Below are 17,560 nucleotides of genomic sequence, written 5' to 3' on the forward strand. Positions count from 1 at the left end.
TCTTTTGCTTTACAATCGCCATTTTATAATCATGTGCTGATAGCTTTCTCCTTTTTTACCAAAGCAAGATATATACTGTACCATTGTCACAGTTGAGAGAGTTTAATTTTTGTTCCTAATGTTCACAGTACTTTGTTGCAGAAATGTGTCTTTGCTTTAGTGAGCTTGATCTCAGAGTAGAATTATCATAGAATTCCCTGAACAGCAATCCTGGCAAGCCCTTACTCTGCGAAGGTACAGATGTTCAGTAGTTTAATTAAGTTGATGCATGGCAAGTGAAGGATCTTGGTCAACATATTCATATATGCAGCGCTCTAGATAAGGTTTTGGGTAATTGAGTAATTTACTCTCCAATTTAGACACTATGGGGGTGATGCAAGGATACGCTCAAAGTGTTTTGCGAGTGCAAAACCCCTGTAATGCTGCCGTAAATCGTGTCTAGCAACCGGTCACTAAAGAGCTTAAATTGGGCGGGATCTGGATATTAAGCGGACGGAAACATTATAATGTGATGTAAGGATTTTGCCTTGCACTTAGGCAATTGCTGATCCCCCAAAAACTTTACACCACTTCTTATAAAGTGCAAACCATTGGAGAAGCGAGTAATTTAGAGCTGTATAAAAGCACACACCTGCAGAGACCTTGCAGATGGCTGCTGTGGTTCACTTCCTGATGCGGCGACACTTGGCTCTTGTTGAGGGGCGTCAGGAACACGTTTGGAGGAGTAAGGCAAGACGAAGAAGACGACTCCGCATATTCAATCGCAGGGTCACTTTGTATGGGATGCTAGAGGATGCAGTGCTAAAGCATTATTGTCTCACTCCACAGGTCATCCTGGCCCTAATAGCTGAATTGACAGATGAGCTCGATCCCTGCGTCGGTCTAGGGACCACTATCCCTCCACATGTGAAAGTGCTGTGTTGTCTGCACTACTTAGCCTGGTTCCTTTCAGAGTACAGTTGGAATGTCTGGAGGGATAGCCCAGTCCACCTTTTCTAGAGAGCTTGGCAAATTTCTGGATGCCATGCTGAAAAGGGCAGGCCAGTACATATCATTTTTTAAGGATATTCACATAACATGTTGGTTGAGGCTTTTCCAAACAACTCTGTTTCAAGTGACCTCAGCCGTAAGGACTCTCAGCTCCTCAGGAAACTTTTTTTGCATGCACCGAGAGTACTTTGCTGCCCTTCCTCTGGCATACTATTTTTTGCTTTGTATTTTCGTGCTCCACAAATGTCATACAGAGACTACTGCTCTCTGTACTCCTAAATCTCCAAGTGCAGCCGCTAAATAGATCGATGTGCTCGTTATCATAATTGCGGATCATTATTTGTGCGTGTTGAGTAATTTGCCTTGCTCTTAAGCTTATATAGGGCCCAGTCCAAAATAATTGCCAAGACGCACTGCAATTTGATTTTGCTTCCACAATTATTTGCACTGCGCCTATCACTCCCTGTGTGAGTAAAATGCATTTTGGATGAGCAAAAAACAACAGTATCTTAAAGTGATGAGTATTTTCAATAACTGCTGTACATAAGTTAGTGCTGACTTATGAGTAATGTTCTGCGTTTTTGGTTTTTATCTGGGAATTTTTCTGGTTTACATGTATTAAAATAGGGATGAATTCAGTAAAAAAAAAAAAAAAAACTGTTTTTTATTTGAAACATCAGTAAAAATCGGGGGGTAAAAAAATCTCAGTATACACACTTTACATGTGTAATATGATGCGCTGCAGTTTTGGTTTCTGATTAATAATGTGCCTGGCGTGTATGATGAATCATAATCTCTACAAGTCGAAGCCATATTTTCCAAAGTTAGCTGGTGCTTTGCGAACGTTTGGGCAATCGCTGTGCTGAAGGAAATAGTATCTGCAGAAGCTATGAACATGACATCAGCACAAAACAGGTCAGGTTTATTCACCTTGAAATCATAAAAAGAAAATTGACAGAACTGGTCAGTGCAAGCCACCGGGAGACGCGTCAAATCACACTGGACATTTCCATCAATGCGTTCCATAAGTTTACCAACTAAAGCATCACCATTTTCTGTCAAATATTTATGATTAAGATTATCAGCATTAGGCGGTGTTTTAGCTGATGGAGAGACAGTACTGTCACACAAAGTCACCAATACATACCTCTCTGCATTAAATAGTGGCTGTCCAGCAAAACTTTCTTTTTAATAAAGCACATGTAAAAGTCTCATAAATGGATTGCTTGCCTCTCAATTCATTTTATCCTTTTAGTTTAATGTGTCACTTATATTGCAGTATGTTCTTTTATTGTCAGCGCGAACATGTACCTCAATGCAGCAGTATTTGCAGTGCTGTGCACCCTCTGCCTCATCTGAACCACATTCGTTTTCTTTTGAAGATTAATAAACTGATTTACATTTTCTCCCCATTTCTCATCCACTAAAATTATTATATTTCTGTATAAGCATTTCAATTTAGTTTTTGATCAAGATAGTAGTTACTATGTCCATCAATTGCCACACTAATCAGACTTTGATTGGCCAACATAATCAGGTGATAAGTGGCAGAGAATCACTTTTGAATATTATTTGATCCTCTGACCGCTGTATCCTAGGATACAGTGTAGGGTTGCTTATCTCAATGTCAAATTAAAACAGCATTTTAAATCAAAATATTGAGTATTTCCTAGAAAATAGTACCAGGAAAACATTAATAGACAATTGGGTATAAATCAGTAAAAACCGACGTCCAGTTAAAAAAAAAAAATTCCTGTCATTTTTTGGTAAAATTCGGTATAAACCGGAAACGCGGAACACTACTTGCATTAACTACAGCCTTACATTTTAAGTTTAATTGTATTTAAGTACTGTACGAAAATTCCAGTGCTGCAGGTGGGATGTACTTAACAGAAGAACTGATGCACATACTATATATTTTGTGAAAGATTGCGCAACTCACGGTTCGTTGCCCCTTTAAGACCAGACCCAGAACACAGAAATGGATTTTTCAGCGCTGACGCACACCTTTAATAAACACAAATCAAATAAAACAGAAACAAACACATAGCTGTCTTTTGGAGCTCTTACTATACACCACCAGGTCCCTGACTAACCCACAGGACGGCTAAGCCGTTTACCTCACAAGCAAAACACATAACAAAAGGTTTTCACGCAATACCTTTTCCCTTTGAAACGACTGATCGATCGATCGAACACACACACACACACACACACACACACACACACACACACACACACACACACACACACACACACACACACACACACACACACACACAGACACACACACACACACACACACACACACACACACACACACACACACACACACACACACACACACACACACACACACACACACACACACACACACACACACACACACACACACACACACACAGACGGTCAGGCTCTTCACTCAGCAGCCTTGAGCACGCTGGCTGCCTCTCTTAAATACCCTGCACCTGGCTCTAATTTACAATTACCACCAGGTGCAGGGGATAACTAAACAATAAAACAATTAAAACCCTTAGTAATAAAACCCCTTCACCCAGAAATTTTAACCCCCTCCCTGCTATCTTACAATTTATAATGTTTTGTAATGTTGTATTTCCTTATTTATCGCCTTGCTATAGCAACATAAAACACCCCGACTCTCCAAACACAGCATATTGTATTTATTTTTATTGCTTTACCTTCCAAAAATGTGGTTGACAGATAGATAAATTGGTAGAATAGGTTGAGGAGGACTAAGATGACGCAGAGAAATCCAGAATCCAAAATAAAAAAATCCGGTCGCTTATTCACCAGTCACAAACACACATTGCAAGTGAGTGGTTTCAACCAAACGTTTGTTTAGAATTTTTTTTATTGAAAACCTGGGCTTATTAGTTATGTGTTTCTGGCAGGCTACAAGCTGTCCTATCATTTCTCTAGCTACCGCATGCAGTATAATCACAACTGACCATTGAGACTCCGGAAACTAACAAAGTACAGGAAGCTTAATAACATTCAAAGTCAAGCTGTGCAGCAAAATTGCTATGCGTATTCATTACGCATTACATTTAAATAATATTTTTTCATGTGTAAAAACACCCTTTACACAGCTTCTCTGTAGCGCTGCATATATGTACTACTCTGTTGTTGAATGAAACAAATGAATTACCAGGGTATAACTGGCATGCCTGAGAAATCCCATAAGACATTGCCTCATTGCAGCAGACCCAGGAACATGGCAGCAAAGTGGGAAGAAAGACATTAACGGAAGTCCAATACTGTGAATAAAAATGCTTCAGCCACTGGGGAACGAAAAGGGTCTGTAATCCTCAATCCTATACAGCTCGGTATAATGTTACAAGTGAATGTGGGTGAGCAATGAATTAATTTAATACAGTAATAGAAGAGAAGGGGAGATTGAACAGCAGATTTTGATGATGCAGGATATTTCTAGACAATAACACCTGGTAGTTTAATTAGCTTTCCCCATACGAAATTTGTCTCAAGTTTACAGAAATATTGCATGCGCTGTTCTTCTGAGGTTAACAAAAAAGTAAAAGAAAACTAAAGACATAAACTACAGTACCTAACCAATGAGCTGATAAGGGTCAACAAATAATTTTGAATGTTTGTCACACATAGAACTTCAGTACAAACAAAGCACTGTATGTGCTGGTCAAAACTTGCAAAGAGTTGTGAATGAGATGTTGTATCTCAAATGGATGGTCCTTTATTTTATCAGCTGTGCCAATATTCTGATATAAGCATTATCTGTTGGTAAGGTTTGAGCTGAATCTTTGTCAAGCATGTTTTAATTCTTTGGTTCCATTGTTTTACAGTGCCCCCCAAACTCCAATCACAGCCTCCATCACCTCAGTCCAGATGCCAGTCTCCTTCCATTACAGCGAGTAAGGTCATCTCCCCATCACAGAAACACAGCAAGAAAGCACTCAAACAGGTAGGTGGTTTCCTATAGAACCCCCTATGCTCAACCCCCTTTGGCTAATAACTTGCGTTAATAAATTAAGCGTATGGGAAGCTTATATCTGTATACTTAATATTGCTTTCATGTTGAAATCATGTGGACTTCTACTGTTAGTTTCAGGGGTTTAGAGACAAAACAATTTAGTACACAGCTGTAGAATATGAACATTTTCCTTAGCTGTGTTGCTCCTAATATTTACCAGACATGCATTTTTAAGCAGCCAGTAAAGTCCCAGGTCTTTGGAACACTTTGCATTCCGAAAACTAGTCTTTTACTAAGGATGTCTGTTTTGGCAGATCAGACTATAATGACACCACCAACACATGATATCTATATAGACTACCACTAGAAACTACCCTATTGAAATGATTCATGATTCACAGGGAGCATTGTATTACATTATATTATCCTTGTGCTGTTGTGTAAAATAAAGGATTTTGTATTTTAAACATAGCAATAGGGTCAGTGTGAATTGCAGTCTGCACATATTTGTGTCATTAAATAGGACACAGCAAAACCATTTCACTTCCTGAGTTTCAGTTGCCTCTCAACATATTAGTACCATCAGCTTTTCACCACTTAGGAAGTATTTTTTTTAACAAAGGTTTAAGTTAGGGTATGCAGGCTGAGTGTTTGCATATGCCGGCTGGCACCAGCACCTTTTATAAACAAACTGTATGAAGCTGCAGTTATCCCTACTGAGGGCTGTCAGAATCAGTGAGGTAAGTCTTGTCATAACTTTAGATTTATGTTATTATATTAAAATTATGAAGGGATGTTTATATTAACTACTTGCAGAAAAGTGAGTGATGAGCTCTTGAAAATGCCGCCGCCTTAGTGCAGAGACTGCCAGCGCTTTTTCATTGTACAAAAATGTTGGTTTGGTTTTATCTTTTGTTGGTATTGTTCAATTTGGAATTTTAGGAAAATGTCATTTTTGGTTCGGTTTTGTCTTGCTATTATATATATATATAAAGCATTTCTTGGAGGTGCTTGAAGATTTACAGTATATTCTGCAAGCAATTCTGATATGTTCAGAGGTCAAACGATCAACAGTGTACTAAAAATCACCATCACCCATTTTTTTTTTATCCCAGATAATTTTCTCAAAGGTCCTATGATTAAAAGAATATTGGTATGATCTGTACTGAGATTCTACAGTTCAGCAAAATGCTACGATTGGGCATAACCAAATTGGGGATAGACAAAAATATAAAACATAATTGTCAAATCTTCAAAAAATAAGCCCCTTTCACCCTGGCTCACCTACCCGGGTCCCGACCCGGGTTCTGGCTACCAAGGTCGCAATCCCGCATAGTGTGAAATCACTTACCTGCGTCTTATCTGGCTTCACCCACCTCTGGATTTGGGTCAACACGTTTTGGCCTTGGTCATGCGAGACAAAATGCTTTTTAAATAGCAGCATGAAATCATGTAGCCGACCCACGATACCAGTTTTCAACCTGGATAGGGTCCGACCCGGGTAGAGCATGCCAGTGTGAAAGAGGCTATGATGCTTTGAAGAAAGCATTTGGAGATATGTCTAGAAATACCCATCACTCAAAGGACAAAACGGTTATTTAACGTGGTCAAGGTAGCCATGAGCAGACATCAAAACAAGGAAAAATACCACTTTCCGACAGTAAGGGCTATGACAACACCAAAAGGTACAAACTGATAAGAACTATTACCTAATATAAATGCACACACTGTTATATCAAAGTGCTACTGGGTTATTTTTTGTCTGCTTTACTCACATACCAGACATTCTAGCTCGTTTTGCTGCACTCTTGGGTGCACTTGAAAAGCATTTTGATATGCACACCTATCAGAACACACAGAAAATTGCACAATAACCATATTATTTTCATGAGACCATTTTCCTTTAGAATTAATATAAGACACTTCTGTAAGGGTAGACAGATGGTATTTCCAAAAGAAAAAGTGATTAAAGGCTGCACTCCAGATAAGGTTTTGAATCACTGAGCAATTTACTCTCCAAGTTATGCACTAAGCAAGTAAAATGTACTCTGAGTGAGTAAAATGAAACATTACCTTGAAGTCATGTGTACTTTCAATAATTACTGTACATACTTTAACGCTAACTTATGGGGTATGCATTCACTACAGCCTTACAGTTTAGCTGTAATGTTAGTTGTACAAAAGGACTTAAGATAGAAACATATTACTCTGATAGCCATCAGTAATGCACTCCAGATTCCTCTCATTAAAGTCTGAAAGCAGCCAGTAACATTGGGTGCAACTGAGAGTTTTCATTTGTAAATGAAATTATAAATTATAAATCATTTTCTCTTACATTGATATGTACTTGACAACTGCTACGCACTCCCTTACCTCTAAAACTGTACTGTACTGTAAAGTTTTATAAGCTTGGGGAGACAGATTATAAAATCGATTACTACATTTTATGTGAAACTGTCATGCTAAACTTACAGCAAAAGAGGTAAGAGATTAAATAGCATTGAAGCTCAGAATAAATTCCTAAAGCCATATTTAAAAAAATTTAAAAAATACAAAAATAAAGCTCATATAAATTACTCCACCTTCCTTTGCCAGGGAAAGTGACTTGAAGAAACTGATAAGGAATGCCTCACACTGATCTTTTCTGAAAGTGACTATGTGCAATAAATTTAATAGAGAGTGATGAATGGTGTTATGGCTGTGGCAGTATTGGATCATGCTGCTCAAATGGGTTTATGAAGGAAATTACATGAACACTTTTGTAGCTTATGAACATAGCTGTTATGGACTGTTGTTTTATGCAAAATACATGTTTCCATTATTTCCATGCACTTGTACCATAAATATCACATCTGCACCCACCTTCCTGTTCTGTATGATATTACCAGAACACAAAGCTGCCATTTGTCTAGTATTTCTATCTGCTTGGGTGCATTCTGCTTTAGGTGTACAGTATACATACAGTAGCAGTCATGATCAGAACCAGCAGTCCTATGTAACCGCCTGCAGCATTTCAATTAATAGCTGCAGCAACCTTTCTGCTTTTAATATACATACAATTATATCCCATACCCACCTGCCTGAACGTAAAATATAATCTTTATCTACAGAAAAGGACATTATTTAGCTATTATATTCCCACATTGTTTTCCCTACCAGTTCAATCAGTTAGAATCAGCAGAGCTCTGATTATTCATGAGAACAATCCTGGCTACATTATCACACAATTAATGTGAATGAAAACATAACACTTATTCAATACAAGGTCACCAACAGAGTATATTGTACAAGGTCTGTAAATTTGTTCCTGGATTGGACCCGTAATGTGAGAAATGCAAGATTCGGAATGAGACTCTCAGACATGCTTTTTGGGGGGTTATGCAAAAAATTAACTGTATTTGGCATCAAATTCATTATTTTATTTCCCAAACATACAAAACATATTACACGGTAATTCTTGTTTACTGCATTTTGGGAAAAACATAAGCTGTATTAGCTGTATAGGCAGGATTTTCAGAAACTTGTATATATCAATATTTATCTATAGATCTATAGATATATAATGATGGAGTTGGAACCAAAAAACCGAATTGGATCTTGGGATGAAGTCACAAGTCGGATTAAGATATGTTGGGCAGGTGTTATTGTATCGAACTTGTGGTATAGTAACGAGAGCTTTAGTACCAAGTAATTTTCAAATGAAATGTGTTATAAATCAATCATGTAATGCTTTGAAAGTGAGTTGATGAGGTTGCTAATGAACACATTTCTCGTTAAAAAGCTTAATTGTCGCAGGTCACCTACATCACTTCCTCTGTCAACAACTAGATAAGGGGAACTCATTAATCAAAATGCATGTTAACACGATCAAGAAATAATAAAATGAATGGAAGCAGAATTTGCTGTTATGGAAACTACTAGCGTACAGGGAGACGACTCTCCCACCAGCGAGCAGCAGCCAAATGGGAATAAAAAGGGCACAAAATCCTGCACCTCAGATATATGAGCTGCACCTGCCGGTTTGGATGGAGCGCAGCCGGTTAGCGAACACGGTGATCAGGTGATCAGCGCGCATTGTGCCAAGTCAACAAAGGCTGTAAATATGAGCAGCGCAACGACTTTGTCTCTTCTCAGTCTTTCACGGTCTGTTATTTTGCGAAAAGACAGAAAATGTTTAAGCTGTTTAAAAATTAAAATTATCTTTGTCTAACTTTGTCTAACATTAAATTCATGTTTATCATACTCTTATTTGTTCAACTTCGTTCTTTTCACAGTTTTACTCTGCTTTTATTTTGTGCCTGGCTGTCCCTTTTACTCCCGAGGCTGCTGCCCTTCAGCAGTGCTTAACTTAACATCAGTTATATCTTGCTGTGTTCTGCAATTTTTCTTGTTTTGTTTGTTGTTAATTTACTGACCACTACTGCCTGTTTGATGTAATCGAAAATTTTAAAAAAAAATCTACTTCATTGTTAATTACTGTGTATGTTTTCTGTTTTTTTTTTTCCTTTGTCTTTAATTGTCACTTCCATTTCAGGTCTTATTTTTTCACATTTATATTTCCGAGTACATTTAGTGTGCTTAATATATTTGTCTTATTTCAACATCTCAGTTATATTATTATTATTTTTTTTTTTTAAATGTATGAAAACCGAATGATTAAATGGTTCAGCCATTTTATCAATTGAAAAAGACATGATGGCTGACATTCCTGACTTTAATATAAAGTAATCGAAAAATGAAGACATCGCAGAGCAAACTTTTTATCACTTCCAACAAGAAACAGATCCACTGGATCACTTGCATCTGAGGTGTGAACACCCAAAAATGTTTTCATTCAACTTTTTCATTCATTAAAAACCTCTTTTTCCAAGTGGAAATTAACTCCTTATAAATGCTTTTAAATTCCCATGCAAACAAAAGAAATAGTCGCAGGAAGCACTGCTTGTTAAGATATTAACATTATTTTGGAAATCAGTATAACTTCGGACATGGGGAGGATTATTTAATAGTGAAATTGGCACAACGACTGTTTGAACATACCAAAGTCAATACTACATACCGATTTCTTGATTAAAAGTGGCATTACCATTTACGATCCTTTCAAAATAGTGCCCAGTGTTTGTTATTCTGTGTCACTTATTTAAATCATTTGCCAAATTATTTCAGAAATATGAATTTGGTATTTGTTTTGTTATTATTGTTATGTACTTTTTCTAGTCAGTCATACATTTTGCACAAATGTAATACAAATAATAAAAGCAGTGTTACAATGTGATTGTTGTGTTACAATAACTTAAGAAAAGATATGAATGAGAGGAGACAATGTAGCCCATCTGTATTTGAACTCCGTCTAGTTGGCACTTAAAGGACTGCGGGGGGATTTCTTTGTCTTGAGACCCCCCAGTCCACATAGAAGGTATAACAACATCTGTTGTGACATTGACTGTGACTAATATGGTATCTTGAATTACCTTGAGTTCAACTCCAATTGAATGAATTTTACTGAATGCTTTTTGATCTCTATAATGTGACCTGCCATACTTAGTATTACGGTTGTTAGTTCATCTGTATGTCAGGAGTCGCTTAAAGGGGAGTGCAGTTTTGTTTTCTTAGTTGACACCTGTTCATTAAAAGGTGCACAACTATTGTTCCACTCAAGAAACATCTAAGTGTGTGTGTTAATAATATAGATGCTCGAGCTACAAAGTAACAGATTTGTCATGTGGAGTTAGTTTGCCGACTAACTGCGGCAGATTTCCTTCAAGGTCAGACTTTGACATTTCAGTATTATTTCATTCAATTATTCTAAGTTATTGAAAGCAGAATATTACATTACATTAAATTTATTTTGGTAGCACTAATCTAGGGAAGCCTTTAATCTATTCAACAGTTTAGATTCTGTGTCAGTGGTTTTCAGATGTTGTGCACAGGTGCAACACTCAAACAGAGGCATTCTTCTGTTGCATTAAGTTCAACACACACAGGCATCAGGTGCTGCAAGAATTCAGTTGGTTTGATACTGCGTTCTGCAGAATTTACATATTTCCCCTCCCCCCCTCTACACTCACACATATGTAGGCCCTGAAGCAGCAGCAGCAGAAGAACCAGCGGAGACAGGGAGCAGTGGCTGCTTCCTCGAACCCACGACTTCTCCTCAAGACCGTCAAAGATATGGGCGACCAGACGGCTTCCAAAACCGGTAGGTGCATCTCATATATCTGGGGTGCAGGATTTTGTGCCCTTGCTTTGTACTACAACATTTTTACATGCACAGGATGAATTTGCCAGAGCCACGTGACTTTCCTTGCAAATTCAGAGCTTAGCAAAATTTGTATTCTAAGCATTTTGCCCTCTTTTTGCTCACTAAGCAGTTTCATATGGGTGTTGGAATTTAATTAACCGAGGCTCATGACTGTAAGTGAATGGGGGTTTCTCAAGGGTACTGAACAAGCTTATTATGGAGCAACTGTAGTGGGCTTCCTTAAATACATGTTGTAAATGTTTTCTTCTAATCTTCCACTGAGTAATCAAATGCATATATTTGCATCTGATCCAGATGCCATTGTGTTAGCATTTTGATTGAATGTCAATAAAGAATTCAGGCAGGAATACTGGTATTTAAAACACAATTATTCTTTTCATGGATATGATCTTATTTTGTCTTTTGTTCTGCTTGTAATTTCTAAAGACTTCTTCAAACACTAGTGTGATTCTCCTGAACTGGGAGGAGTTCTGTATCCACATTTAGCAAAGAGTGCACAAGAAGTCTTGAATCCCTGTTACAAAAATACATAGTTTCCATTAAGACTTTAAAATAAAATGTATTAATATTAAATAGCAGCATTTAATTTGACTTAATTGGTATAATTTACTGTTATTTATTACTCACTCATAAAGTCATTGATGCAAAATACCAGTTTGGTTTTAGCTGGAGTACTATTGGCATTTTCAGAGCCAGTTTACAGTATCTCAGGTGACAGGTTGCTGTCTATGGTTTAACACTATGACAGTCTACTAAATTAGAAAGGTATTTCAGCTTTCCCTTGGGGAATACACTGTTAGGTTATCAGTAAGATATTGGTCTCTGGAGTGAAGTATTACTATTTCAACACCTGTCCCTTTCACTTAGATGTAATGTAATAAGCTGAAAAGCAATTCCCGTTTCCTAGCCACTGCTGCAGAGTCAATGATACATAAGTGTACATACTAAAAAGATTCATGCAGAAATGGAGATCTAAACTGTTGGCTCTTGTCCCAGTAATCTGCTAGAAACACAACTCTGGAGTTTGAGGGATTATTAACCCCTCCCTGTACAGATCATTGATGTAGTTGAAAATACAACTAAACAAGTGTAGCATATTTGGAGTATGCTGGTTTTCAGTAGCAGCTGAGAAAACAGCTATTGTAATGATGCAAGTATGATGACTTGCTTTTTCTATGTGTTTGAAAAATTGGGGCAGTATACTGATGCTGCAATTCCATCCATCCGTTTGATGTTGACATCTGATGTTTTTTGCATTGCAAAATGTCGGTTTAAAGACTTTGCTTAAAAAGTGGCTAATTGCCTGTGTGTTCTGCATACAATTCATCTCAATGGAAAGAATCAATGTTTGGTATTGCTAAAAACAAACTGCACTGGCATTCATAGTACTGTGTCTATGTTTCTGTAATTTTAAAAAGCTTGCATCAGTTTAATATATTTAATTTAAACTAAAGCAAAAACAATGCAATGCATAGTATTGTAAACAATTGTTTATGTGTCATTTTCTCTTTTTATATTTCTACATTTAAGTAGTACAGTTGTGCAACACAATCTGGAAAGAAATTAACCAACTAGCAGAATTGAGAAATATTCATAGCTCATGCTAAAATGAGGAATAAAGCCTAAAGACTAAAAATAAATCAGAATTCTTATAAGAAGTCCTACAGACAAAATCCTTCCAAAAGGGAAGAATCAATATTAAAGAGTTAGTTGCAGATATTACTGTTAACCCTATCTTTTGTTTTTTGAGCTGTAATAAGACAATCCTTTTGTTAAATCTAACTACAAAGAAGGCACAGTTCTGAAAATTAAAACATAAATAAATACTAATCATTTCAAAGCTTCACACTGACTTTCTTACAGCAACACTCTGTAATGCTTCTTTTCCACTGTATACCGAGCCGTGCCGTGCCCGTACCGAGCCCTCGTGGTGCAGTTAAGGAGAGCTTGGGTTGTTTTTCCTCTGCAGAGCCGAGCCGTGCTGCTGACGTCACACACAACGAAAGACAATTGTTTTTAATTATTGTTATTAACTCAGTTTGCCAAAGACAAACAAATGGTGTTCAAACATGAATAGACCAACAGTACAGCTATATCTTGTATCATTTTGTATCAATACTTTTTCTTGTATCAATTTGTATATATATATTTAGGAATTTCTTTATGATCGAGAAATGTTACTAATTTATATCAACTTAATAAAGTTCAGTTAGTTCTTTTGAAGGGGAAAAAAGAAGGTTTTAAAAATATGATTTGCCAAAGATATCCTGTTTAAGGAGAGTTGTTGTTTTTTGTTTGGGTGTTTGTAAAAGAAGCTGTGCCAGCGCAACAAGAGCCTTGGTTGTATGGCACAAGTACAGCTGTGTTTTGTGTTACTATATTTTTGTAAGTACGTTTAGAATTTTTTTTATTTATATTAATATAATAAAGGTCAACGGTGAGAAATTTGATAGAATTTTGTGTTTTTGAGTGTGTTCTTAAGTGTACTGTACCCGCAGTTTATGTCCATTAGCTTCAAAACGTAAAAAATTAGGGTATAAACGTTCTCATTCTGACGCAGGACTCCAGATATTCCTTAACACTTTTATCTGCCCACAGATAAACTAGAGCCTACACTTCCTCAGTGTCCGAAGGCTGTACTTCTCTTATCACACTCACTGCCCGCCAAGTTGTTTGTCTTTCTGGAGTATACTGACTGAAGCAACGTAATGATGAAAATCCTTAATCCCGCCCGTGAAGCCAGATTCAGATGCCTTGTGAGGCTGTAGTTTCATGGCTTGGTTATCGCTTGGCTCGACAAATAGCCAGTGGAGAACCACCTATACCCGTACAGTAACAAGTCCTCACGGGTCAGATGTGCCAGTGGGGAAGGGGTTTAACTGTATCTTCAACAAACCTGGAACTATGAAGAAATTATGTGTAGGAGTATATTTGTGTTAAGAAATATAAAAGGAGGACATACATTTGCATGTAACACACACACACACACACACACATATACATATATATAAAATCAAGAATTGGCTTTTGTGCAGTTTTATTAAAAAAAGCTATTTATTGTTACAGTTATCAGTTACATTTGTGAAGAGGATGCTTGATCTTTATTGAGATATGTTATGTTCTCTTGTGTCTTCTCAGGGTGGGAGGTGAAGCAGTCGGACAGACGATCGTCCAGCCCTCAGAACTCCACCTCCAGCTCATCATCTTCTGTGAAAACAGACCTGTCCTCTTCAGCAGCTGGCAAGAAAACATCTCAGAGGTCTGACAGACTCAATGCAAGTGAGTGTAAGGCATTTACAAATGAACCTGGGCTTTCTCCTCAAGCACAAAGTCTGTTTTCGTCCATATTAATGTGAGTCTGTTTGCTTGTTCATGGTAGATATGCTGTACTGAACAAAATCTGGTATTTCATACAAATCCTAATCCTTCTGATGCAAGATCAGGCTCAACTTGAAATGCAATACCTGTATACATTTCTTACTCTAGTGGGCTAGTGGCACATGTTTCTTCACAGGCAAACTGTGGTGCCCTTATAGATGTTTACATTATTAGAAAAAAAATATTCACAGGGAATTCAGGAACTGGTATGTTGCTATGGTACTGTGTTGGTGGTACATCTAGATTAACTAGTGTGAAGTAATGGCTTTGTGAAGTGATCCAGTAATAATGATCAAGGTAGTTATTAAGTCAAGGTAAGAACACAAACTGTACAAGAGAAAACCAAGAAACCATTCATAAACAGGATATTTTTCAGAAAAATTGAAAATAAAACAAATATCGATTGAAACCCCACATTGAAAGGCTTCTATTACAAAGCTTTCTCTTTGTAAAACATCTTCTGCATACCGACTTCCTTTTTATACAAAGGGTATGGTTTCTATTTGCTGTTTGGTTTAGGGCAGCTGAAGCGTTCAAAATGTGCAGAGATCGACGTGGAAACTCCAGACTCCATCTTGGTGAACACCAACTTGCGGGCCTTGATAAACAAGCACACTTTCTGTGTGTTACCCCCGGAGTGCCAGCACTGCTTACTGAGCCTTCTGCCAGAGGTGGATAGGCAGGTTAGTCTCGTCACAGAATATTTATTTCATTATTCTATTGATTCTGTAATGTTCACATTTACAGTAAAGCAAAACAAGTACTATTATTGAGTCTGGTGTTCAGTGTAATACAAAAAGGAAATAATTTCTATTGTAGACCGTGCAAGTCATTTCCTTCACTTGCATATAAAGGTAAGTCAAACATAATCCTGCCTTTGTGGTATGCCCTTGTGAAGCTGGTGTAAAACAATATTACAGGTTGATTCATAGGGTTTAGAAAAGTCCTCATTAAGGGTTTTTAAACAGCTGCAAATAAAAGCAGCCCTCCTGAGCCAAAGGCTAAATTTCCCTATAGCTTTGTCTCTTTTAGCTAGTACAGCCATTTTTTTTTTTTTTTTTTTTTTTTTTACGAGGACTAACCATTTATAGCCCAAGCTGTTGAGAAATTTGTATTTCTAAATTGCAAAGCTTGTTGTTAAAGTTACATATTCTATAATTTCCCTTAAAATGTTATTATTTATTTATTATAATGTCGATTTAATATAAATGCATATCTGGGTTCTATGACATTTAAAAACACTCAATGGTATTACAGCACTACTTCAGAATAATTATGCCAAGCATTGTGGGATAAATTATTGAACCAAGAAGCGTGTTCTGTACTTTAGTACCCTCTATATTATAGGTTGAGCCTGGCATATCTATTCCTTATATTCTAATAGAAACGTTCAACTGAGGATGCCTTCAAATGTAGCCTGAAATATATGAAAGTTGGAAGAGTTCATTTTTGCAATAGGTTCTGCATGCTAAAACATTTTAACCTTCCACTGGGTGAAAAATGTTAAATTGCACTAAACTTTATGTGCTGCGTAAATGTTTTTTGAAAATGTGTTGTATCAACCAAAGATTATTAAGAAAATGGTGCCTTCTATTATAATAATATACTCTATAGTCAGTTTGTCGCTCAAGTGCTAGAGATACACCATTGGCATTGAAATCATGCTTGAAGTAATAATACGGTATATATTGTAACAGTGAAACACCAGGGGAATTTAATAGTATTTTAGAATTTCATGTTAAGTGATAACCACACTTTCCAGTGATAACCTGAGACTTTATCTCAAGTTACTTATGCCTGTCTTGAACAACAACAAACCTCAATGGAAATTCTTAAGAAGACACCCATTGTGTATGTTCATTTCATGAGACATACAGAGGTTAGCGCCAGTATTGTTTCTGATTTAATCACAACCTGAATTGGATCTGTTTAAGGAGGTTAAAGGGGAAGTCTTTCATAGCTGGAGAAGGGCTTCAAACAAGTGAACTGTGAAGGAGGGCTGCCTGTATATATTAAGGGTGCCAAATGGTCATCTGGTTACTAAAAAAGTTCTGGAACTGGAGATGACTCCATGTAAAATCTCACAATGAGGCTAGTCATTTTTAATAATGAGAACTTCCCTGGAGAAGCTCATGAGAACATATTTTAAAAAGCAGACAAGGATCTTATAATCAAAGTCAAGATTCATAAATCTTGTTTGACCTGATGCACGATTGACTCTTCCTCTATTAGGTGAGTGCGGATGGATTGATGAAGTTGAGCAGCTCGGCCTTAAATAATGAATTCTTTACATCTGCAGCTCAGTCCTGGAAAGAAAGATTATCAGAGGGTCAGTATCAAGTTCAAGGCTTATTGTACTGTAGTACTTTTGTATAAAATTTTGTCTATATTTGATTATTAATGTCTTACTTGATTTTCGAAAAAAAAGTCTGCAGTGTGTAGTTGATGCAGTAGATGGTGCTATAGAGCATAGTGGGTTATGGTGGGACTGCACCAGAAGCCGCTGTGCTAATAAATTGAATTACAGGTGTTTAAATGGTTGAAAACTGAATTACACATTGAAAGATAATTAAAAAGAAAACTTTTTTTTTAACTATATAATATAATAATAATAATAATAATAATAATAATAATAATAATAATATTAATAATATACATGTTTTTAAAACATTTTTATAATGTTATTTGTTTGTTTATTTGGGATTACTGTTTTATTTTTAGAAATATAATTAATATTTACTTTATAAACATGATTTGATACACATTTTCAATAAACTTCATAACCACTTATAAGCAGAAGTAAAAGTATTAGCATTAAGGTACAACACTAACTAACATAACTAATGCGAGCTGAAAGTAATTTAGTCTGTTTTTCTTTTCGTAGTTGATTTTCTTGATAATTGACCAACACTAAAAAGCAGTACGGATTCCAAGGCCAACAACTACTGCAGTCTTCTAGCTTC

General features: G+C 36.7%; 1 protein-coding gene across 3 annotated transcripts in view; it reads left to right on the plus strand.

Moving 5' to 3' along the window:
• LOC121317466 (putative Polycomb group protein ASXL2) overlaps positions 1-17,560 on the plus strand; it is a 77,673-nt gene that overhangs the window by 51,850 nt on the left and 8,263 nt on the right. For all 3 annotated transcript variants that reach the window (XM_041253421.1, XM_041253422.1, XM_041253423.1), the window contains 5 exons: positions 4,830-4,948; positions 11,036-11,156; positions 14,358-14,498; positions 15,117-15,280; positions 16,830-16,926. In XM_041253421.1, coding sequence (XP_041109355.1) covers positions 4,830-4,948; positions 11,036-11,156; positions 14,358-14,498; positions 15,117-15,280; positions 16,830-16,926 — 642 coding nt within the window. The remainder of the gene's footprint in view (positions 1-4,829; positions 4,949-11,035; positions 11,157-14,357; positions 14,499-15,116; positions 15,281-16,829; positions 16,927-17,560) is intronic.

The sequence above is a fragment of the Polyodon spathula genome, chromosome 6 (assembly GCF_017654505.1).
Source record: "Polyodon spathula isolate WHYD16114869_AA chromosome 6, ASM1765450v1, whole genome shotgun sequence".
NCBI classification, from domain to species: Eukaryota; Metazoa; Chordata; class Actinopteri; order Acipenseriformes; family Polyodontidae; genus Polyodon; species Polyodon spathula.